This window comes from Metopolophium dirhodum, chromosome 7, assembly GCF_019925205.1.
Source record: "Metopolophium dirhodum isolate CAU chromosome 7, ASM1992520v1, whole genome shotgun sequence".
NCBI lineage: Eukaryota > Metazoa > Arthropoda > Insecta > Hemiptera > Aphididae > Metopolophium > Metopolophium dirhodum.
The window spans coordinates 18,958,516-18,985,219 of NC_083566.1; the positions used below are offsets into that span (position 1 = coordinate 18,958,516).

Here is a 26,704-nt window from a genome sequence, read left to right on the forward strand (position 1 = left end):
GCATTTAGTTGGAACTTCTAACTATATTGGAAAAGTACTTGTGTCAATTCTGACAATTGTTTAATCTTAAATACTACTGTGGGATTTCCATGTATGTTCATGAAATCGTAAATATAATATTCCTTTAAATATTAATACTAGTATAAGTCCAGAAGCCACTGACGGTCTGATATTTCCCATTTTATCTCACTTGATTTTTTATGATCTTCTTTATGCTATAAAATCCGGAAAACAATAAAAAAAAATTGGCAGAATTGTAGACCGGCTCAAGGGGGATTAAAATATATATTTTATGGAACTTCTCTTTGGATTTATAAGTTGTCGTTATTAAGTTATTGAAATAGTATTGAAATACTATACATGACTAATTAGTAAAAAAAAATTATTTTTAAAAATATCTTTTAGTTCTTAGTTACCTCCACGAGTTTTAATATTTAATTTAAGTAAGATAATATTATAATCGAATTTTAAAATAATAGGACACATAATATTATAATGTAGGTACCTACGATAATATTATCATGACAAATATCATGCTGAATAATATTTGAACAAAAAAAAAACCTAATACTTATTTTAGAACCAATAGATGTTTTATTTATTTCATTTTATGTGCCCATATGACGTTTTTATTAGCTATTTAAATAGATTTATATATGGAATTTCAATCTTATGTGCTAATCGCCATGTATGCAATATAACATGATCATTGTGAACAATAGTTATAATATATACAGTATGGTAACAATAGTGAATCAAGGTAATGGCATATTGTTAAAATGTTCAGCTGTAACTTTAATCCTAAAATAACTTTGTTCGCAATAACATTATATTATATCTACACAGTAGAAATAAAAAAAGCCATTGAATTACGTATTCTAAGGTTTGTTGGAGACATTTACCGCACGAAAATCTTATTGTCGAACAAATTCTCTTTACACTAACACCGTATTACTATAAAATGTAATATGTATAGTATTTTTTTTTAACAATAATAATAATAATAATAAAATGTACGTTCAAACTTCAAAACATGTTATTAGCCAAATAAAAATGTAGTGGTATATATGGATCATTTGAAATATTCAAGCGTATTAGAGACCTCGTCAAAAAAAAAAAACATACTATAACAGAATTGCTATAATATGATGCAGATGAAGATGGTTTAGTCATGACGTGACTTAAGGACACGTCGTGGCAAACATAAATCGGATAAAGTATGGAAATGGAAAATGTGAATTGTGTACCCAAGTTTTTTGGATACACATCGATCATGAAAGGGAAATATGTCATAATGTGTATAACAAGAGTACGCTGATTGTAAGCCACGGAATACTAGAACAATATTAAGAATTATTATTTATTAGTGACGCATAAAGATAATAATAATATTATGTGTGTCCAAGAATAAATAAACAATAACGATGCCAGTTGAAAATCATATTTAACCGTACATTATTAAGATACTATTACTAACGGTAAACATAATGTTATTGTTAGTAATACTTTTATAATTTTTGAACATCGAAAATAATTTAAAAATATATATACGTGGTAGGTACAATTATAATGTGGATTCTACGTTGTATAACATTAATCATTTTATATTAATATTTAAAAATGTGCTTTATTTATATTATACAATTAATGTGATTTTTATAAAAAACTACGTATTAAAAAGTACCTATAAGTTCATATTATTGTATATCTATATCAATTTTAAGATACGACATTTTAATCTATTTACTAACCATACGTTAAACAAATAAACGATTGTATTTATTTTATTTGAAATTATATGCATATTCCAAAAATATAACATATTAAATCACTAAATCAGTATTATAGTTTGTACACAACTGAATGGCTCTTTAAAAATACCTATATCGTTTAAATAATGCTGGACAAATAACATTTTTGTGCAATTACCATTTATTTATTATTTGTGTGGGACCTAATAATATATTATGGCAGTTGCACGAAAATGTTATTTATCAAACTAAATTTAAAAAAATATATTTTCAAAGAGCTCTCCAGTTATGTAAAAAATAAAATACTGATTTATTAGGTAATTTTTTCTGTTTTAAATAAATTATAAATATAAATGTATTGTGTAACTCTATCTTGTTCTGATATCATTGATGCTGCTCTAAAAACAAAAAAAGAACTTAATTTATTTTATTCTTCCTTGTTATTAAATACATATTGCATTGTTCAAATCAAAACGTTTTACATTTTTTTCTTCTAAATGTTATACACTTATACCACTATAATATGTTTATATAATAAAATATAATTTGTCATATAATTGACAGTTTGAATTTATAGGTTTATTATAAGCATAATATCAATTTATAGATTTTAATATATTTTTGGCTCATTATTTGTTATCATTTTCTCAGATTTATTTCTTTATTATGTACCTATACCTACATAATTGCATTATATTTAAAAATTATCGGTATCTACATAATATATTTCACTTATACGCAATAATGGAAAAATAAAGAATACAATATTATTAAATCGATAATTTGCCGAATAAATCTAATGATTAGGTTTTCTTATCCAAATTTAATAAGATATACCCATTTATGTTATGTTGATTCATATTTTTAAAAATAATATGAAATTATTACAATTATTACAAACTCACATATTATGTGTACATATTTTATGATGCATGGGTTTCATAGGTCATTGTTTGTATTTTTACATTTTTATTTTTATTATTAAATGTTGTGATTTTTAAATTACGAGCTTTACAATATTTATTGTAATAACGTTAAGTTTGGGAAGGTGTAAAGAGTTTTTTTAAAAATACAATTTGTATACAAACAAATATTATATTTATTTTTACTAACATAAACATCATAGGTATCTATGAAAGTTTTAAAATGTTAACGATTTTATTCTCAGAAAACTTGCATAAAATAATATACAATGTCAAAAATTTGTTTTGCTATTTATCGTTGCACTTCGTTTTGTATATTATTATTTATTTTAATTAAAAATTTTTTTTTCTATCCGACATTTGGGATGGTAAAAATGTTCCAATTTTCGACATAAGCTTTCTGATAGAAATGTGAGTTGGTGAGAATGTAGTTGGTGTATTCGAGAGGTGAAAATTGAGAATTTCCAATAGTTTTCGGAAGCATAGGGTAAAACAATAGAAATAGTAATTTATACTCAAATCCAATTGAAATTGATTTAATTTTTTTAGTGTAACTCAAAAACTAATAACCGTAGACACTTTAAATTTTCACTTAATATTTATACTAGCGTTATCCACATGGTAACATTTTTAAAATATTTTGACTCTTTTAGAGTTTTTTTTGTAAATTTTTTTAAAATTATTGTAAATAACAATATTTTCACTTAGTAATAAAGCTTGAAAATGTAATGAAAGAGTCCTCATGAGATGCTTTAATAACAGTAAAATATTAAAGATAGATATGCACGAATATTTTTTATATGCATTTAAAGTTTAAATAAAAGTTTACTGGAGAGTAACATTAATTTTTACAAGTTTTTGAGTTTAAAATTGTTACGATATTTGATATATTTTATAGCGGTAAATTAACGAATTTCCATTAATCGATTTTTGGTATTTTGATGTAATTTAAAAATGAATAACCGTAGACACTTGCAATTTTCACCGAATATATTAATTTATATTAGTAAGTATTTCCCACGTACCTTTACAATGATATAATATTATAATATAATTTAATTCAAATTAAGTACATACATTACAGTGACTAATTAATATTTTACTTACTCATAACTTGCATTCAAATTGAAACATCATAAAAAAGCCAACTTACAAAAACTGTTAATATTCTGAACTTTAAAATTGTTTATTAGTCAATTCATTCTAATACTAAAGCCAACAACACAATATTGGATCCGGCTTAACACAAATTTGGTATGTTGCACGTGGATAATAGAGAGAAATTAAATAGTACGCTGATATACTCTAAAAACTTGAGAAGACGCTACCTATCCATGCATTTGTTATCTCCGTCTTACACACGCACAACATACCAAATCTTCGTTCACTAATTTCAGTAGTATGCTATTATTTTGGATATTGGAGTGAATTGACCTATAATAACATTTTTATATAATAACATTATCTGTGCTTAAGCGTTCACTTTTATTCGATATTTTAATTTTCGAGCGAGATTTGAGCATTTTTAATTTTTGATATTTTATATACACATATCTTACTTGAAAATGAAAATATTGAAAAATCGCCAACGTTTAAGCACAGATAATATTCTTACCTAAAAGTATAATAATAGGTCACTTCACTTTAATATTAAAACTAACAACACACTATTGAAACTAGTGAACCGAAAGTGCGTGTGTAAGACGGAGACAGCAAATGCATGGGTAGCGTCCTCTTAAAGCATAATATGCTAAATATGATAAATGTTATTTGTTGCTCACTCAAAGATTTATTTAAAGATTTACTTTGACTAATCATCCTCTGGAGTTTGTAATATCGAATTATTAGTTATAACATTGATATGCTATGGTTTTAAGTAACCAACATTTTTTTATTGAACACATTTTTTTATTAAGGCGATTGGAATATCGGATTCAAATAATAATTATATATACTTTTTTTTATCATTTTTAATGTAAATATATTTTGTTAGTTGTATAATATGCTAAATCTAAATGGAATTCTATGGACTATGGATATAATATTATTTATTTATTTATAAAATAGCTAAAATACACATTTGTTACTATTTAAACGACATATTCTGTAGGATAGTTTCAGAAAGTATGATGTGTTATTCATGTGTTGTTGATTATAAGTTATAACTTATATTATTATGATGAGCAATATAAATTCTTTTACGACTTGTTTCCAGGACACACCTACACAGAATTAAAGTTACAACATTTTCATTACCTCATATTATAAATTAATTATTGTATAATAGGATGTCAAGGGAACTAAACATTTTCAAACACAATTTTAATGGCTGATTTCAGACTTGTCCGAGCTTACATTTTTTTTGTGTCTGGAATTTTATTAATTTAAAGTAAAAATTTAAAAACATCAAGTTTTATTAATTAGTTTTACCTCTTTCCTTATAAAAAAAAGTTAATAAAATGTCACATTCCAATGTTGCAGAGATCTGCTAGAGTTGCATCAGTTTTAATATAATTAAATAAATAATATTTGAAACTCATGAAACATCGGTTGTTCGGTTCTAAATAACAATATTGAATAGGGTTTTCGTTCTGTTATTTGTGAACATTGGTGATGGAACTATTTAATGGTTTTTCAATAACAATATAAACGAATAAAAATGCTCAAAATGTATTGCGTAATATAATAAATATTAATTTAAAGAATAATCCATTATTATAGAACATAAATTCAAATGATTATTAGTGGAACGGAAGATAGGTATTCAATTTGATTGAAAATAAAATATAGTGACCAATGTTTACAGCCATCGGGCATCATTAAAAATAATAAAATATGAAGTTAAATCGTTATTATTAATTTTAATATTTTAAGCTAGGTACCCATTAATACAACTAATATTATTAAATCATTTCAACCGACTTATGTATAAAAACCTTAAATAAAAAGTCATATATTGTATAGTTCTATATAATATTAAATAAATAATATTGGATTGTATATGCCACGTTAACGTGGCATAATCTATTTTGCCAAAATTTAATGGGTTTAATTCATGACATGACGTCTTGAAGCTATTTTTGTTTTATGTCAATACAATTTTGTAAACAACAATAATATTATATAAAAACAAATTAAAAATAATACTTAAGTTAAGATTTTTCTAATTTTAATTTTAGCTATTGCCTATGTGCGGGTTTTCCTACATTATTAATAAATAATAGATAAACAATAGAAACATGTATTAATTATATACAAATGTATAATTAATTTGAATTAATATTATATTATGTATTTATGTGTCAAATAAATATAATATATTTTCCATATAATTTTAGTGATAACTATTATAAATGTTTTTTGTGGGTTGAATTAATATTTATTCTGAAGACTAAGACTATCTATATAACATAGTTGAGATTCTGAGCGAAGAGATGAATGTATTGATTTTACAGCGATGTATGTTTTTTTTTTGTTTCCATGTTCACGATAAGTAGTTGAAAAAAGCTTCAATTTTCAATTTCATTATCTTTTCTGGTGGGAAAGTGAATATAGTTGGTGTATTCAAGGGGATCAAATCAAAAGTAGTTTTCCAACAGTTTTCAAAAGCGTCATGAAAAATAAAATAAAATAATTAAAGAAAAACGGCATTTTTACGCACAACCAGTTTTTGAAAAAATTTATTTAGATTTTGGGTGTAAGTAAAAAAATATATTTTATTATTTTTAAGATATTAAAATTTAATGCAAGATTCCTAAACATTTTTTAACAAAAAAAAAAATTTTACTGCATATAGTCAAATTTATTTTTTCTGGGCGTTTAACATTGGACAATTCCCGCGTAAATGAACGAATTCTCATCGAACGATTTTCTTATTTTGTTGTGATTCAAAAACGAATAACCCTAGATTCTTTAAACGATGAATAACGATTTTAGTTATTTTGTTATAATTTAAAAATATTATTCCCTGTGGGTACTTGAAACTTATGAAGTAAATTATTTTATTGTATACACACAATGACATTTTAAAATGCAATTTTTTTGGCAAAATTTAATTCAACTTAATCTATTACCAATGAATAATTGTAAAATAAATCAATTTAATAGGAATCATATCATAAAATATTTACTTAGTAATATTTGGTGACAAACCGCTTTCGATCAGAATCACATTTGTATATATAGAGTCGTGGTAGACATGCCCTATCTACCATTTTTCTATTGTATAATTTTCCTCGTACCCAAAAATAATTTTTTTTCCAGTTAAGGAATCGTTTTCAATACTTAAAAGCCTTAACCAAAAGTTTTAAAAATAATTGTCACTTAAATTATTATTTTATTTCTATATGAATTAATATTATTTTATTATATTAATGTATTTGCGAAAATGTTATTGGAAATATTCATTGATTCATCTGTAAGTGCAATGTATTAACGCTTAATCATTATTCATTATCAATGTGTAATGTGACGTTTTAATTTTGGCAGAAATAATCTACACACGAAATGATACATATCTCACTGATCTATTATAATAATAGTTAATTTATTTCCTCTCATATTCTTTTACAGTTTTACGTGCATCCGCCGAGACTAAGGTATACTTTCCATTTACGAATGGTATTGTTTTGCATTTTATATTATACTGTAAGGATATCACAAAAAAAAATCCCACTTATATTTAATTAAATTCGTATTTCACAAATGTCTAAGTGAACTTCAACAACAATAAATTATATATGTACGTATTCAATACACTTCAGTAGTTCGATGTGTCACGAAACCTAAAATTCCTGATTCTTTAAAAATGCATGTTGTTTTGTGATCCGGTTAGCCAATATCATTCAATAATAATTAACCGTCTTTTGTGTATACATACAATACAGGCTGTCCCCCCGGCATACACGGGGAAAGATTTGTTTTTTTTTCAATGTATAATGTATATGAAATATTCATACGGCGGATTGAATGTGTTCTTTGCCGACGCATATCTGGGAGTTTTTTGTATGTAAAAAGTATAAAATCAAAAACCGGATTTAAGTGTCTAGCAAGAAAGCTACTTTATGCAACTCTTTATACATTACCCAATCAATAATCACCAAGTTAACTACTCTTATTCGAATATATCGATGATTTTATCGCGTACAAAATAAAACGTATGCCACGGAATGAAATGAGCAATTTCCAAGCACATTTAGAGCATTAGAAGAACAGTTGTTTCAAGTTCAAAAGTTTTGTCATTTAGTGAAAAATTAAGCAAATGCGTTAAAACTGTGGAATTTTTTATTAATTAACTGGACAGATATCGCCACTTTTTTATTCCTATACAACCCCTTATTTTACCCTTTAGTGGTTGAATTTCCAAAAATCCTTTCTTAGCGGACGCCTGTGTAGTATGTGCGTATACGCTATATGTATGCCAAATTTCAGCCTGATTCGTCCAGTGGGCTGTGCGTTGATAGATCACTCTGTCAGTCACCTTATCCTTTTTAGTTTTTTTTATCATATATAGATCATATAGAGATCATATAGAGATTATAATATTATAATTGTGCTATGAGCTGTTAGACGAACACGAGTTCAAACCATATAACAATATCGACCGTATTCATTTTTTACGGGATTTAGATAATTTGTGGGCTTGTGCCTTGTAAGTAGGTCTACTATAAATATTATTATGTTTAAAATCAATATTCAATGATATAAGTTTTTATTGAATTAGTAATTAGTAATTTTTTTACTGATAATATTGACTATTGAGTTAACACACCAATTGATATTTAAGTAAATGTACCTACGTATATTCAGCGCCCGCCTAACAATTAAAATATACTATAAAACAACTTTATAGGCTGTTTATGCCATCAAGATGCAGTTCACTGCTCATATTTATATTAATTTACCACAAATATTTTTGTTGTACCCCAGGGTACCTACAGACTGAATATTTGTTTTTTAAATAAAGTTAATTATTGGTATACGATTTGGTTTTAAAATTAATATAGTTTTTTAGAATACATCAACATGTTTTTTAATTTATTGGTGTATACAAACTTTATATTTGTAACCCCTCCACGGCCTAGATGAGACATTGGATAATATGATAAAATAAAAATAAAATTGAATGTTTAATACAGTTTTTAATTGATATAATTTGTTTTTGTTTTCGTGTTTTTTTAGATGTGTGATTAAAATATAGATTTTTTTAATAAGCCAACAAGTAACGTATTTTTTTAATGCATGTTCATTAACATTTTATGCATTAATTCCGTATTTTAGCAAGACAAAGGTAATGCTAGGTTTATAACAGTATTATGCTTTATTCATTAATAATTATTTTGAAAAATAAAGGTCATGTATACATTTGATCGCTAATGTATCAGGTATTTAGTGTTCTTTTATCTCTTATATAATATAAGGTAATACGCATGTATGGGTATTTTTTTTCAGTCCTAGTTTGATAATTTAAAAGTGGTTATTTTGTAAAAAATATTCGTAACATAATAATTTCTCTTCGTGTAGTTTTATTGTTGCGTATAAATACATTTATCATACCGACTTATCAGCTTATTGTCAGTTACAATATAAATGATGCTGGTAATATTTTTTTCGCTTTTAAAGTAAATTATATGAATTGAGTTTTATAGAACCAAGTATATCCTATGATATAATAGGGTTTCGGATATATTAATGTATTTTAAGCTATACTACAAAATTAAAAAATAATTTACATGTATGCGAAAACAACAAGTTCACAAAATTATGATCATAGTTATTAATTATATTTTTTGTAAAAGAAAATCAGAGGATAGCAATGAGCTATTACATTGTAATATTGTATATTTTGTTTTTAAGATTATATTAATTAATGTGCTCGATATTAATTTGGCGTTTAATGCCTCGGCGTACAATAGTGAGGATAGAAAGATATTATACACGACTTGCAGGTATAATAATGTAATAGGTACAATACTATGATCTACGATGGTTTATTGTCGTTTATAAATTACGACGGTTTCTAGTGCAATTTACGATGTTTTGACATATTATTGGTGCGGATGACCCTGGCACTATTGGCTTGCGCACCTATGCGATAAATCGCCTTTTATTTTCACCAAGTAAAAGCAAAACAACGGCGGTGTATATATAATATACGAAATATGGAAAAAATTCCTTTTCCTATTATTCGAACGGCAAGGACGAACAACGATGCGTGATTTCATAATTTATTGTGGGGTTTTGTCGTTCCGGAGCAATTTACAGCGCTCGGAGGGATATGCTATATGTATATACAGCAGTGGACTATTATAAATAACGAAACAAAAATATACGTTTCCAACGATCATCAACATTTCTGTCTGTGGCGATTTTTTCGCTTTGTGTTCTGGTTGGAGTACAATTTATAATATGACGACGACTGTTTGTTGATTTGTCGACAGTGAGATTGTCGTCACGCTACCATAATGTATCGCCCGTCAACCGCATCGGCCTGTATAATGTTGACGGTAGTGTGACGTTTCAGTGAAAAATACGATGCGATGGTTTTGTGTAACTTTTATAGTTTATTTATAGTAAGCATGGCCCTGTATAGTGTTACTGTGATAGTTATCCAAACAATCATTAAATCTTTAGAATTTAAATAGAATAATAGTAGGTACCTATGTGAAAATTAATTTAACCCCCTTGTGGTGTTAATAACATTGTAATAATCACGTACAATGTTTATGAACATAAAACATATTGATATTTATTTTAGTTGATGACTATTGATCGGCGACCATGAAACTTCATTTACGGCGTATTTACTCATATTAGGATTAGAAATTAAACTACACAATTGGATGTATATAAACTTACCTATTGAGGGTGATTGCGACCAACGTAAAGACTGATGATGCGACTGTCCAGTAGGCAATGAAATTAGATGCCATGCAAAGTTCCAGACCAAAAGCCCAATCAGAGTTGAGCATATAAATAAAGTTTGGTAGACAATTGAGTGAAGCCATAAACAAATCGGAGATACTCAGACTGACCATGTAACAGTTAGTTACAGTTCGCATTCGTCTGTGAGCTGAAAAAATAAATTATACTTTTTCTTCATAAAAATAAAATTTATCTGTAAACATAATGATCTAAGTTTTAAAAAAACATTATAAAAATTGGTCTATATTATAATAACATAGCTTAATGATTTCTAGGTTAATGCAATAATAGTAATTAGAAATAATATACTAAAACATATTTATATAAATGTGATAATTGTCTTAATTAAGTTCAATCAATGGTAAACTCAAGATTTTGCAACAGGGGGTGGAGGCTTGAAAATTAATTACAATTTTATTTTTATTTTGTATAGTCTAATAATTTAACTTCAACTTTTCAACTTTTCTAGTAGAATAAATGCTGTGGCCATTGGTAGAGGTTTTTGGAAGAAAATTGGATTTAGTTGATAATTTTGGGAGGTCAAATGAAAAAATGAGAGTATTTTTTAAAATAATAAGGATAAACAAAAATAAATAAGAGACAATTTGTTAAAGTTGTATTATTATTAAACAAATTGTTTGGTAACTTTAGTTAGATTGCACTATCTTTGATTAATTTTTTTTTTCTAAAATAACCGATAAAAAATTATTCGTTCAGTTAAAAAGCTTAAAAATATAATTTAATGCTCCTCATTTGTTTTTATTTTAGCTATTTAATAATATTAACAATAGGTATATAGGCACGATTATTTTTTATAAGCATTTAAAGTTCAAATGTTGACGTAACCACAATTAATTTGTAGTTTAAAATGTTCAATTTGCGTAGTCGAGGATTGAATACTTAGTTAGTATAGTATCATACTTGAATCAAAAAACTACTGATAATTTTATGAAAATTGTTCTGCAAGTACAATGTTTTTACTAAAATGAATTCAACCTACCTATATTATTAGTTATTTCTAAAAGCAATGTTATTATAATATTGTTGTTATAATATAAAATACCCTAGGTTGCCACACCAGTTATGATCAGAATCGATTTTTATAAACAATACATTGTTGAATTCAAATACAATATTACACTATGACCCACTCGACACCTACTGTACAGCATAGCGATACCCATTGTCCCACTTTTAGATTCTGAGCGAAGTAATGAATGTATTGATTTTACAATGATGTGTGTTTTTTTTATTTTTTTTTGTGTCTGTCATCACCTTTTAGGACAGTAAAAGTGCTTGGATTTTCTTCAACAGTAACTTTTCTGATAGGAAAGTGAATTTAGTTGGTATTTTGGGGAGGTCAAAAGTAAAAATTTCCCAGTAGTTTTCAAAAGTGACGTGAAAAACAAAAGAAAAATTAAGGAAAAACGGGAATTTTTACGCAAAATCTGTTTTTGAGAAAATCGATTTTGGTTTTTGGTGCAACTCTAAAACAAATGACCGTAGGTACATGAAATTTTGACTGAATGTTTATATTAGCATTTTCTATACACCATACATTTTTGAAAATATTTTGACTCTTTTTGTGCTGTTTACAGGCATTGTCAGTTTTAAATTTTTTTAGTTTTTTTTTTCTATAAATATCAATAAAATTTTATTTGTTGGGTAAAAAAAAGTAAAAATTTAATGCAAGATTCCTGATATATTGTTACAATAGCAGTTGAATAATATTAAAAATACATAGGCATAATTTTTTTTTATAAGCATTTATAGTTCAAATTTTGACAAAATTTATCAAATTTAAAATTTAATAGTTATGTTGTAGTTAAAAATCTATAAAATGTTCAACTTTTATAGCTAAGGATTGAAAATTGAAAACAAGGCTCCGTTAATAGGTTATATATAAATTACTTTATTCACAATAATATCATCAAAATATATACTTGGTAATATCATAGGCTGACTGACAGTTTTCGCTCAGAATCGTTTTTCTTGTACAATGATATTATATCATTGAATTAAAATTTAATACCATCCATTACAGTAACTCACTTGTAACCTACTGTACAGCAGATCGACATCCACTTACCCACCTTTTTTTTTTTTATTTACGTTGACTATTGCTAACCCGGTAAGACGTATATGAATTTACGTTCTTGCTTACTGGTTGGCGACAGTTGAAACTTGATAAATGTTTTTTTTTTTTAAAGTAATAATAATACGGGCAACGGAGGCGGGGGATTTCAGTTAACCCCAACTCCTGCGTACGCCACTGAGTTAATTTAATTTATTTGAGCATAACAATATACGAAAATTCATAAATTTAATTTTGTGACAACATAACTGAAAAATATTGTTTTATGTGCATCTATGAAATAACTGCTGATTTAAAAATAAAATACAATTTAACATACTACCTATATTTACATATTATAATACTACAAATTACTAGGAACTATATTATTATTAATATATTGTTTAATTTTAGTTTTAATTTATTCGTGTTTTGATCAGTATAGGTTATAGAACATTGTTTTGGTTTCTAGCACGTATTTATATATTATATACATCCGTGGTTCTCTAGAAATATCTATAAGTTACTATACGGGTCAAATCTTCACCGGTGACAATGAATTATTATCTTAAACCGGGTTTCCAACTTCCCACGTCCCATAGATTTATGCTTATCAATGTATATTTTTTTTAAACATGTCACCGTAAACAATGGTACCTTAATAATTACCACCGTGGTCGGTATTCTTCGAATTATCTTTAGTGAGTTATGGCTTTATGATGCTGTCATAGAAATTGACAAGCCCATAATAATAATATATTCTATTAAATTCCACGGTAACACGTATGAAGAGCACGCATTATATTTAGTTGTATGGACAAGGGCGTAGTTTAAAAACATAAAATCATATTAGATATAGGTACTTATGATCATGATGTATAAATATTCTGTACACGAGAGTGACAAAGTCTGATGATAATCAGTTACTAATGTGGTTAGTTACAAGCTGCGTAACAATTTATTAGTGAGTTGACATAATAAAAATCTACGGTAGACGGTAGTATACATATTACATTGTTATACTACGGTAAGAGTTAATAATATATTGAATAGTTGTAATAGGTATGTATGTTGGAGGAGAAACATTTCATTTGGATAATTTCCAACAGAATTTCGACTTTAGAATTTGGTATTGGGTTATATATGTAACGACCGGATAATATATTCTCGCAAATATCAACAAACCGGATACTTAGTAGCATACGTTACAGCTGTCCGTTTAAATGTTTAATGTTCATTGTAAGAAATTATGTGCATAAAATAGTAAATACAATAATTCATTTGAGATATTTTATGTTCATTGTTTAATTGTTTCTTGTGGAATAATGGATTTTACTCAAGCATCACATTGGAGTCTTTACTTTCTATTTGTATCAGTTGTTATTACCATATTAAATGACATGGAAAAGTATTTAATATAATATGCGATATGTTAATCAACAAATACAATTATTCTAATTTTTTTCTTATGTATAAATGCATTTATTTTCTACATTCGTTTAATAAGAAAATTTGATGATAATTATTATATTATACAATGGGAGGTCGAGAGGAGTTAAAAAAAAAAAACCAATTTTCTTCACTACATTTTTGGATAATTTTTAAGTTTAATTCACTATTGTAATATGTTATTCAAAGAGATCATAGACAAAGGATATCATAATAAATTCATATTCTACAGAAGTCATTAATATGATAATAATAATAATAATATATATCTTGGTATGAACTAATTATATTATTATATTCAGGTTTGGTGTTAATATTTGCATGATTTTTACGTATTTTTAATTAGTTAAACACCAAAGATACCAGCTTTGTCAACGTCTGAAATAAACAGGGTCCCGTTACAGAGTGAATGATGAATTATATTCAAATATGTCAACTATAATAATTGTCACGCTTTGCGTGAAACTCATTAGTCATTAGTTACGATATTATCGTCACTGTGCAAATATTATACGCATAGATGTATACCATAATTATATCTGGTACCTATCCTACCGATACCAGATGACCGGCTATACATAATAGATCCAACTATTCTTAACAAAGTATATTAACAGTCAATATTATTAATGATAAAAAAAATGTAAAGAACGTTTAAATCTATAGTGCAATAGCCAATAGGTAACTTAGATTACAATTTATTAATCTGAGTGAAATTAACATATATCCTTATTACGTATGATGGATAAACTCAATATTATAATATAATTATATTAATTAATAATAATCAACAAGAATTGAATTTTGGTGAAGACAAGCACAGATTGTTATATTCATTGTTGAATCTAAACTAGGGATGAAAAATACTGCTTGCTATAAGTTAAATGGTAGTTGAAAACTATAAACAGTAGCTGTGTAGTATAGATACAATCTTGTCAGGACACATGGCACTAATTTTGAAAATATCGTTGAATATCATTATTATTGAGAACTAAATAATGGTATTATAATGGAAATAGTATTCGTATTTTCCACAAACTCCTTATAGATACTAAAGTAAATAATCATATCTTAAAGATTAATCTGAATATTAAGGTTAGTTATATTTCTTATATATTTTTATAGCAAAAAAGTCTATTGCAATAAGCCACCATGGTGATTAATGTATAATTATTATTTATTTATTCTCAATTTAATATTATGTTCTATACTCTAGATTTAATTTGTGTATTGCCAGTAAATATAGGTAATAGGTATTATACTTCATGCGAGCAGTATCGTACAATTTGATTGACAGGTAGGTTGATAATTTTGAAGTTTATGTGAGTAGATCAATAAAATAAAAATAAAGGAACAACACAATACATTTAATAAAATACCGATTATATAATATTATTATATTGATTAACACTGTAACACAGTGAATAACCATGTAGTAATTTATAGAATTGATTAATGTCCTTTAGATATTATAGCCTCTACTCCAAATAAAAATAAAAATATATTATATGTTTAATGACTTAGGTTATGTAAAAACGAAGTTATTATTAAGTGTAATATTTGACAATATCTTATATAGGTTAGTACTAGTGGACAGTGGTTTAAATAAAAAAAATGGTGGTGATGAAGCCCTTTATTTTTTCAGTTAATCCACAGATGGCATAAATTATGAGGATGCTAATTTAAAAACTGGGTACTTATGCTTAATACTTATCACCCCTAAAAGACCCCCCCACCACGTCAAAAAAAAAAAATTGCATGTGAATAACCGATCGATAATTCTTAGATATTTAGCATCTAAAGTATGTAGCCAAAATATATCTATCAAGAAATGTTCAAGAAATTGTATCAAATGTAAATATTTTTTTTATTTCAAAAATTAAATACCTAAATTCATTGTACATAATATGCTATGTTTAATAACATATTTTTATAGTTATTTTAATTTACAATAATTGTATAATTATTATACTAGTTAGAAAAATAAATCTTGATTTTCTAACGTTTTGTCTATTAACGAGTAAGTACTAATAATTTATACATAATTATTTTATACGGAATACATAAATATTACTTATTTGTGTGCTTTATATTAAGAGGTGATATGGACAAATTAATACATAACTTACTGTGCAGCACAACTAAGGAAATAGAAAATGCTCTTTATAAAATATTTTTAAAAATTTAATTTCTTATTACTTGAGAGTGTTTTATTGGAGAGGTTCCAGAATTGATAGTATAAAATATGTTTTTTTTTGTACATGAATAATAATTGTAGTTGAACTGGTCGGTGATAATACAATTTAGTATTTGGTTGGACAATTAGTTTACTTATTATCTGGGTTAAATATGAAATAAGACAGTAAACACAATTACAAAGAAGCAATTGGTTTAATTTATCTGTAAGCCTTACATATTTAATCTGACCTAAAATTTCAGAATATTCTTATGACTAATTATTTTAGTGCCATATGCATTATAGTAATATAATAAACAATAAAACGTGACAAGCCAAACATTTAGTTGATATCTGTGGACAGTCAACATTGTATTTTGATAACACATTAATGCATAATAATATAACATAGAAAGTTGTAGTTTTAGCACTGACCAATAAGATCAGATATAGTTATCTATACCTTTACTGGAAATGAAAAAAAATAACAAAAACCAATAATTACATTTTTTTTATCTAAATAATAATATGATTGGAGTAAAAATATAAATAAAATATACCTATGTCTACAAATATAATGTCAGTAGGTAAATATGTAATATTATTGCAGAAGCATATGAAATGACAGAAAATAAACTTGATTTAACGAGAAAACTTTGTCTCGTTTTACCGACACTTTAGGGTATTGTATATAAAGTGCTTGGATTGCTAAACGCACTTTTTCTTTTTGCTTAACATGAAACTTTATTTAATTTATTGAATTTCATCCAAAATATGTTAAAATGTTAAATTTTTTTTTTTCAAGAGTTATATGAATGACAGTTGGTATCATTATTATTAAAATGTATCAGCTTGAAGCTTAACATGTTTATTTCATAGAATCATGTTATTAATATATAAATATTTAGTTACATTTAAGTTAGTATACCTAAGAAATATAAATTTATAAGTTGTATTAGACATACGACAAACTAAACTTTTGTCTTGAGTGCTTAAACCACCGAGTGCAGAACTATTAACTTGCTTCTCAGTTTCTCATTTTCACATTTTATTGAAACTTTGAAGAATATTGGATGTTCCACATATTTATCCAAGTATCGAGTTTAGGTATTGAATTTTCAAAAAAAAAAAAACATTGATTTACCTACATAATCATCATTGAAAATGCTGAAAATCAGCAACTGTATAATATTTTACTGTAATAAAGGGGTCACACATTTGAGGTCATACATACCTACCTAGTACCTACCAACTATTATTTAACTCTATAACTTTAGAGAACTTATATTATGATTAAAAGAGTATTTATGACATGCCGGAATGGTTTTTACGCTTAATTTAAAAAAAAACCACTACATTAATATTTGTTTGTTTTGTTTGAAACCTTTTTACCATGGAATTTTTTTGTGACCGATGCAAATCTCTGTAAGATTTATTGGGTATCCTATATTTTTTTTAACGATTTCGTTACTCATGTACGATATTATTGAACTTTTTACATATTTTCATTGTAAATATACATCTTTGTACTAAAAACACCAATAAAATAAATATTTTTTTATTTATTTAAGAAATTATAATATTGTAAATATAGGTATATATTGAATCATATACTTTGTGTTATAAAATAATGGTCTGTTATTTATATAATATTAACAAGTTCTTATACATGGTTCAATAATTAAAAAAGATGTTTTTAACTACAAAAAAATTTTAAATTTGATAAATGTAGTCAAAAATCGAACTTTAAATGCTTGTAAGAAAAAATTGTAGGTACTTATTATGTATTATTAATATTTTTCAACTGCTATAGTAACAATATATTATATTAAATTTCTAGGCTTTTTGACCCAACAAATAACACTTTATAGAAAAAAAATTAAAAAAATTGAAAATTGAAAAAGTCCGCATACAACTTAAAAAGTATACATTTTTTTTTGGAAATGTTATTGTTATGTATAGAAAATGCTAATATAAACAACCAGTGAACATTTCATGTATCTATGGTCATTTATTTTGGAGTTATACCAAAAACTAAAATCGATTTTCCGTTTTTTTTTTGCTCTGCGCTTTTGAAAACTATTAGACATTTTTTTTACTTTTGACCCCCTAAAATACTAACTAGATTCACTTTCCTATCAGAAAAGACACTGTTGAAGAAAATCTAGGCATTTTTACTGTTTTATACGGTAATGACGGACACACAAAAAAAAAATACATATAATTGTAAAATCAGTACATCCATCGCTCCGCTCAGAATCTAAAATAAATATTATTATTTATTAGGTATTGTCGTATCGAACCATTCAATTACATTTACCTATTGAATTTAGAAATTAACTTTAAAATATTACCTATACAATTATTATGAAACATGTTATTCTTTAAAATTAAAATGTTCAGTATTTTAAAATTTAATAATTTAAAAATTAACACATTTTTTATTTATTTTTATTTTAGATTTTATGAAAGTAAAATAAAATAGAATTCGTTAAAGTAAATTATTCAATTGTCTTATAAATAAAACGTATTTTTAGATTACATAATTATTAAAATTTGAATTTCTGTTTACTTGAAGTTATTAAATATATAATTTATTGATTGGATAATGTTATAGTTAAAATATAAAACAATACATTTACTGAGGAGTATTATTATTCGTCCTGGTTCTAAAACTTCAATAACACGATGTTTCACAATGATAAATTATTTAAAACTTTATATTTTTTAATAGCAGATGACTTTCGAGCGAAAAAAAAACTCGGTGCCATCAAGTATCAATAATTAAAATTACGTAGATCAAAGAAACATTTATTAAATAACTCAAGTTTTTTAAAATATACATCACATTGATAAAATGTTATGCATTGATTCAATTGGTGATGGTGGGGGGGGGGGGGGTTAGTGTGCTATTAGTTTGCGGCGATTCAAAAGCAAGACTGCAATTATTTATTCCATCTATCGTTCATTATAATTCTTATTTTATATTTACAAATGAATATGTACAGTACAAAGCCATTATCATTTGTTTATATATATTTATTCAATGTGGATTGGGGAGGGGGGGGCCAATTTACACGAAGTTATTGTGTAATCTATGAGCTACAAAATTAAAGGGTTTCTGCACCTCCAGTGTTTTCATTGAAATTCCACCCCTGATGTTATATAATATTAGAGATATGACATTCAAATGTGATAGTCAACAATTGTGTTTAATAAATATTATATAAAGGGCACAGAACAAAACAAGTAACGGATTTGGTATTAATCTTTTTAAGCTAAGACTGCAGATATATTTACTGGTTGAAGTCTTATTATTTATTTAGGATTATAAACTTATAAAGTTAGTTTATGCCATTGATATATTTTTGTTTGTGTATACATTTATGATTAGATTAAATTACCAAACTTTGAAGAATTATACACTATTTTTTCAGTATACCGCACTTAATAATTAATAATTCTTTGTGCATTATATATTATTTTATTGCAAATATATTTCGTATATTTCTTTGTGAAACTTAAACTACTTATTAGATTTTCTTTTTATACTCGTAGGTATTCAAAATAATTTTTTAATATAATTAGGTAAACAGTAAACATTTTCATTGTTTTATACCATAATTATTAGTTGTACCTAATTATAATGTTACTCGTTAGAAGGTATTTGTAAATGTTGATAATATTATTGATTTATTAAACACTTTTGATGGTTGAAACATTCATTATTATATAACTGTTTAATAATATTGTCCATTTAAAATATAATAAAAGCCAATAGGTATATGTTATATTTTTTAAATTTATATTAGTGTAGACTTTAAATAAGTAGGTGCCTATGTCTAATTTATAGAATTTATATATACTTAAATATTTGTATTGTATATGTCATATGTGTGAGTAATTACAAAATAATCATAAAATAGTTTTCCAATATGCATTCATTATTACATTATTTTGATAGGCGGTGAGTAGCAGTATAAGAAAACATATTCATAAGAAATGATCATCTTTAACTTTCTAATAATAGATATGATATAGTTTGGTAAATTATTTATAATTGTAAATATTATATAATGGTTTCATCTCTAAAAAATATTCGTTCTGTTTTAATTTAATACATCAGATACTGCACTGGTAACTAAACTATAGCACGTATTTCACCCTACCCGACTGTGGTGGGGCTTACTGCGACTTTCAACATCTACTACTTAATTGTCCATCACTTTCCCGTCAAAGAAATCAAATAAAGTTATTTTTTCAAATCATGGTACCTATTAGCTTTTCTCTCATTACTGCTCTTACAGTTAATAATATAATCACTATCAAACGTATTCTTTATTTTAAACTCCAGTTAAATGATATCAATTTAATAGGGTGAGCTTTACCAATATATATTCTTGTCTGTGTTAATTTTATAATGTTATGTATGATAAGTGTGGAGATATAATAATTAAAGATTAAAATTCAATAAAGCAACAACCAAAAATTGAAAAATATTATATAAACTCAAATCCGACGAACTATAATATAGTATATAGTATGTATAATATAGTATGGCAGTAAACATAATATTATTATTACTGCCATATAGGCGTGACTAGACTTCATCGGCAGGGGCAGCCTACTGCCTAGCTAAAAACCGGCGTTATCTTATTAGGGAACTGAAAAAACCCTATACACCCAAAGCCGTATTTTTTTAAGCCCCCCCCCCCCCACCACAATTAAATATTTATATAATAAAAAAAAAGTCTAAATGATCTATTTACAATAATAATCTACAGTAACTTCAGAAATATTATTCATCTACAGCCTTGGATTACACCACCTAGCTACAAATCAAAAACAATACAACAATGATATCAATAATATCTAGATTTGTATACTGTACCGTCGTCGTCTGTCTCAAGTATTTATAGTAAGTTTTTCCGATTTTGGAAGTCAGGAAAAGAATCTTTGTAAGTAAATGGTAATTATAACAATACCCACAAAAAAATCAAGTTTTTAAAAAAAATAAATGTAACCCTTCTGACTTATAACTCGGTTGATCGGCACCTTTCAAAAATTGCAGGGGAAGTCCAGGCACCCTAGGCTGCCACCGTAGACACGCCTATGTTTACTGCTATAATTTTAGTAGAATTTAATATTCACAGACCATAATATCTAAAACGTCGTTTTGTACACGTTTGTCACACCATGTGCTGCTCGTGTTTTCAATTTATAATTCACTAACACTATTGCACAGTAGCATCTTCAACATCTCCACTAAATCAGCTATACATCTTTAGATCTGTAAATCTTGTGAAGGCATGCTTCCATTTATAACCTATCAGTTCTCATAACTATTTTAATTTCTATTATCCTTTTAAATTTTTTTTTCAGTTTCCACGTAAAATAATTATTAATATTAATATTTTTCGACTCAAGTACCTTTGAATTATATAGTATTCAAGTAATCAAATAGCATATGTGAGTTGAAACTATACAAATATTACTTACATTAGGGTATCTACATTTTCTGGTTCTCCAGTTAATCTAAATATTTATGAACAATAAGCTCTCTGGCAAAGCAATTTTAAATTAAATACAAGGAGTCAAGGACCAAACTTGAAATATATTATTTTAGTAGAATAAATTTCTATTTCATAAAGGACTAAACACTCAAGTCTAAAGAATTTAAATACAAAAGCACGTACCTAATTTAGTAAATTAAATAAAAACAACATTATATATTTTATAAAACTTTTTGTAATTTCGTTATAGAGACATATATAACTACCTAATATAATATGTGTACTAGGTTTTAATAAATATTACATATTTTAAATCTCGTCATGAAAATTTTTTCATAACTATACTTGAAATCGTTCATTGATTTATGTATTCATGTTAAAAGACGATAAATAATCATAAAATGTGTATATATATAGACACCAATGCAATTTTGATGTATGGAGCCCGCATGAATGAATATTAATTTATCAGTCATAGTGGCGTACGCAAGATTTTTCGATGCACGAGGAAGGGGTTTAAAAATGAATAACAATTTTATTTTTATTTTGTACAATCTAATAATTTCAGACGTTTAGGTGAGGTATTTGAAAATGTTTGTACAACTTCAATTTTTCAACTTTTCATGTAGAAAAAATCCTCTTCTCACCAACTTCGATGGAGGTTTTTGGAAGCAAATTGGATCTAGTTGGTACTTTTGGGAGGTTGAAATTAAAATTTCCCAGTACTTTTTATAATAAGTAAGAAATAAAAATGAAAAAAGTTAAAATGTTAATATAGTTATTAAAAAAATTGTTCGGTCATCAAAAAGATATACCTACTTCGTTCAGAATCATTTTTCATCTTATATACAATGATTTATCATTAAATCCAAATTAAATACATTACTGACCCACTCGACACCTCTACTGTACAGCAGAATATGGTACTCACTGACCCATTCTTTTTTTAGATTAGCTATTTATCTAATCTGGCATATATGAATTTACGCATATTTATTCTACGCACATATGAACTTACGTTCTAACTAGTTGACACAACAGTTTTCAATAATTCAATAATGCCTATTATATTCCTAATAAATTATTTAATTTAACGTACACTAAATAACATGTTTTTCTGGGAAAATTAAAAAAAAAAAATAGAATAAAAATTGCAAGACTGCAAGACTATTGCCATGTGGGTCTTGTTTTGGTCTCAGTCGTGTGCAGACTCAGTCTTGGTCTATCAAAGTAATTTGCAGTCATGGTCTTGGTCTTGGTCTTGCAGTTAGACCTAGACCAAGACTGCAAGACCCAGACAAGTTTTCCCATCACTACGGCCAACAGAACTTTATGAAAGATTCGTAAAACAAAATAAAATTAAAAACTACCTGATGAATATTTTGTTATTGTATGTGTGTTTCCTAATTAATAGAAATACATTTAATAGATTAAACTCATAAATTTCGCCAAAGTAAACAGTCGGACCGTGAATCGCCAGTCAGCTTTTCAGTTTCCACTTACCATGCTATTGTATTATTTTCGATTATTAAATTATAATACGAATACGAATCAATAAATTAGTGAAATGACGTGAAATATGACGTAAACATGACGTGTCATGGACTTGCAAATGGGTGGGTCTGATTTTGATTCACGTGGCCTGAGGCCTAACCATTGTCCGAACAGTATATTATAACAACCCCATAAACACGTACGGTCTACCATGTTTGATAACATGATATTAGATTGGCGCAGATTGTTGATTCTAACGACCTATCAAAATAGTGGCTGAAGCTGAGAATCAGAATATTAATAATCGATGTAAATATTAAAAACATTTTTGTAGGTATGATACTTCCATCATACAATTTTTTACGTCAATTGTATAATACGATACGCTAAAACAAATAATATAAAATGTTTATACTTTATATTTGTTCAAATTGATTAACTCGTAAATTTTTATTAATCAAACATAAATTAAGATATTAAATACTGATATTACCTAATTAATAAATTGTAAAAATAATAAAAATATTAGAAGAAAAAACGCAATTACCAAGTGATAAAGTCTGTTCCAAAGAGCTTGTAATCTGTATTAATTAGGTCAGAAAAGTTGTACATAGTTGGAAGCACCAAAAGACTTGTTTAGTATCAATTTTCTGTGCCGAAGTTTTCAAATTTATTTTAAGATATTGTTATTTTTCAGAAATTATATACATCGGTATAATTACTATTATGAATTATAACAAGAGAGTTCCAACGAAACATTCATAAACGGAATTTATAAGAATTCTCCGTTGTCCGTTTCTCCTTTTGAACAAGTGCGTATTAGAGTCAACCGTTCTCTTCTATAAACAGCACTTATAAAGTTGTCCATTTTCTACCTCTCCTTTTCAATTGCGCTTATTAAATTCAACCGTTCTTTCATAAAAACGGTATTTATACGAGTGGTCCATCATTCACCTACAAAACGGAATTTGTTGTGACGACATACACCATCAGCGATGAACATCCAACACCGATGACGGAACGGCTGTAACAACCCGTAGTCTAACTGGGACCGAAATGAACGCCCTACCAAAAAACCGACAAAAAACACGAAGACGATGGCCAAATTTTACCATCGATTAAATATTTAGGTGAGAATTTCAAATATAGAAATAACACTTTATTTATTAAAATGTATTTATATATGAATTATACACATAAATACATATTATATTTCTATATTGTTCGATATCGTTCGTTGAAGTGTATTATGAGTGGATCGTTTTGGATCGGCCCCTTCTCAGCTTCTTGATAAGTCATAGGTAAATAATCTGAAATTCTCGACAGTAATTCTAATGAAAACAAATTCCCCTAGCAATTTCATAATACTCTAGCTCTCTGTAAATCGATTATATAGGTACCTGCAGCTAAATAATTAGAATTTTTTTTCATCCTTTTGCGATTCAAGTTCTGAAGAATTCACTGAATATAATCATATAAATTAAAATTAGAGAGTATATCGTGATAATGGTCTAATATACTTATTTGATATGTACAAAATACTGAGCTGCTACTATAACTATGAGAATATGAGTACATATTATCATACTTTCGCCCACTAGAGAACGATCATAATTCGCTCATCGTACTGAGTGCCGCTAGGCCGATTTTATCCCACCATAGTTACCAGTCACCACAACTCGGTGGCGTGTACCACAGCGGTTCACAAGAACGCAAATACCAAATGCATAACGACGCCGAGCGCCAAGTTGATTATATTATTGTTTAATACATTATAGATTTTAAAAAACAAAATAGCAAAAAAACTACTATAAAAATACATTATAACGCAAATATAGCGGCTACAATGTAGCCGTTGCCCGTAGTTGTAACGGCAGCTGATAGCTGTTATCGCTATGTATACACGAATGTCAACGATGCCTCCCGTCGATTGTAGCCGACTGGCGTCCGCTAGGTATGGTTAGGTATATGGAGCCTCCCCATATGGTGGCCATACGCAGCGACGGACGAGTTTTTATGGTCGTTATCTCGTGGGCGCAAGTATAATATATTATTGTAGTGACATACTGGAATATCCAATAAAAATGTTTAAAGAGGAAATTCTTCACACTGAGCTACTGTTTTGGGTGAACACTGATTTGACCGGAGTGTTATAATATATTAAATATGCAAAATATATCAATACTGTATTATTAAAATCTCTCAAATTTAAGTCGTTTGAAAATGTGTGAATAGTTGTTAAATATTAAGTACTTACAATTCAGTTTGAATCTTCTATTATATGAGCACCTATTCAGTTGAAATTATAATATTGGTAATATGTAAATAATCCAGTGCGACGGAAATGGCGTGAAGCTAAGTAAAAACAAAAAGCCACTAACGGCACTAACGTACCTATATTAATAGGAGCCAGAGTTGTAGTACCTTTGAAAACTCAATTTGAGCTAATCCATAGGCCCGCTCTACAGGGCAAACGGCTGAACATATAATGTCATATTATAAGATATCAATCGATCAGAAATATTTTGCAGATGGGAACGTGGGAACTTTCAAGCATATTGCTTGGATGGCTTAAACGTTACAACGAAAAATTTTAAAGTACTTTTAAATCCGATTTTTCGTACCTATGCTACGAAAATATCGTAAAATATAATATTGTCTCCCCGATTCGCCACTTATCCATCCCACTACTCTCGTTGCTGCGGGAATTAGTAATACAATACAAACAATATGAATATATTAAAAGGAATAATAATATTATATATTATATTGTTTAGACAAACGTGTATAATATATAAATAAATAAAGCGTAGCCTTGAGTATTATTGGGCTTATATATTTTAACGATACCATTTTCGAATTAACAATTCATCTTCTGTAACTTCTATCTTAAAGCACGTTATTACTTATTGTGTTAGTTACGTAACAATGATTTACAAATAATAAGGTAATAACAAAAAATGAGTGATATCCTAACAAAAACACTCCGCCAAACTCCATGTAAAAAAAACGCTAAGTAGGTATATAAAAAAAAATACTCTAAAAGTTGTGATATCATTTTATAGCCAAGTCTTTGAACTATAGATATCATTTATGAAAATACTCTTCTAAATAATTGGACTTATATTGGCGACTTCAATTAAAAATTAAAAATACAATACCAAAATGAGTACATAGTAATACAGTCTACAATCATTGAAATACGAGGTGTAATACTAATCAAGTGTTATAAAGTCCCCAAGCCAAGTTCAATTATTTAGCAGACAATTTAAACATAAATGAAATCTATGGTTCATAGAATTAGATATAAAATTATATCACAACTTTTAGAGCATATTTAATATACTTAGTGGTTTTTTACACGAAGTTTGGCGGAGTTTTTTTGTTGGGTAATAATTTAA

General features: G+C 26.9%; 1 protein-coding gene across 6 annotated transcripts in view; it reads right to left on the reverse strand.

The window, feature by feature from the left end:
• The window catches only part of LOC132949494 (tachykinin-like peptides receptor 86C), a 145,355-nt gene that overhangs the window by 24,352 nt on the left and 94,299 nt on the right, over positions 1 to 26,704 (reverse strand). For all 6 annotated transcript variants that reach the window (XM_061020416.1, XM_061020415.1, XM_061020418.1 and 3 more), the window contains one exon: positions 10,532 to 10,745. In XM_061020416.1, the coding sequence (XP_060876399.1) occupies positions 10,532 to 10,745 (214 nt within the window). The remainder of the gene's footprint in view (positions 1 to 10,531; positions 10,746 to 26,704) is intronic.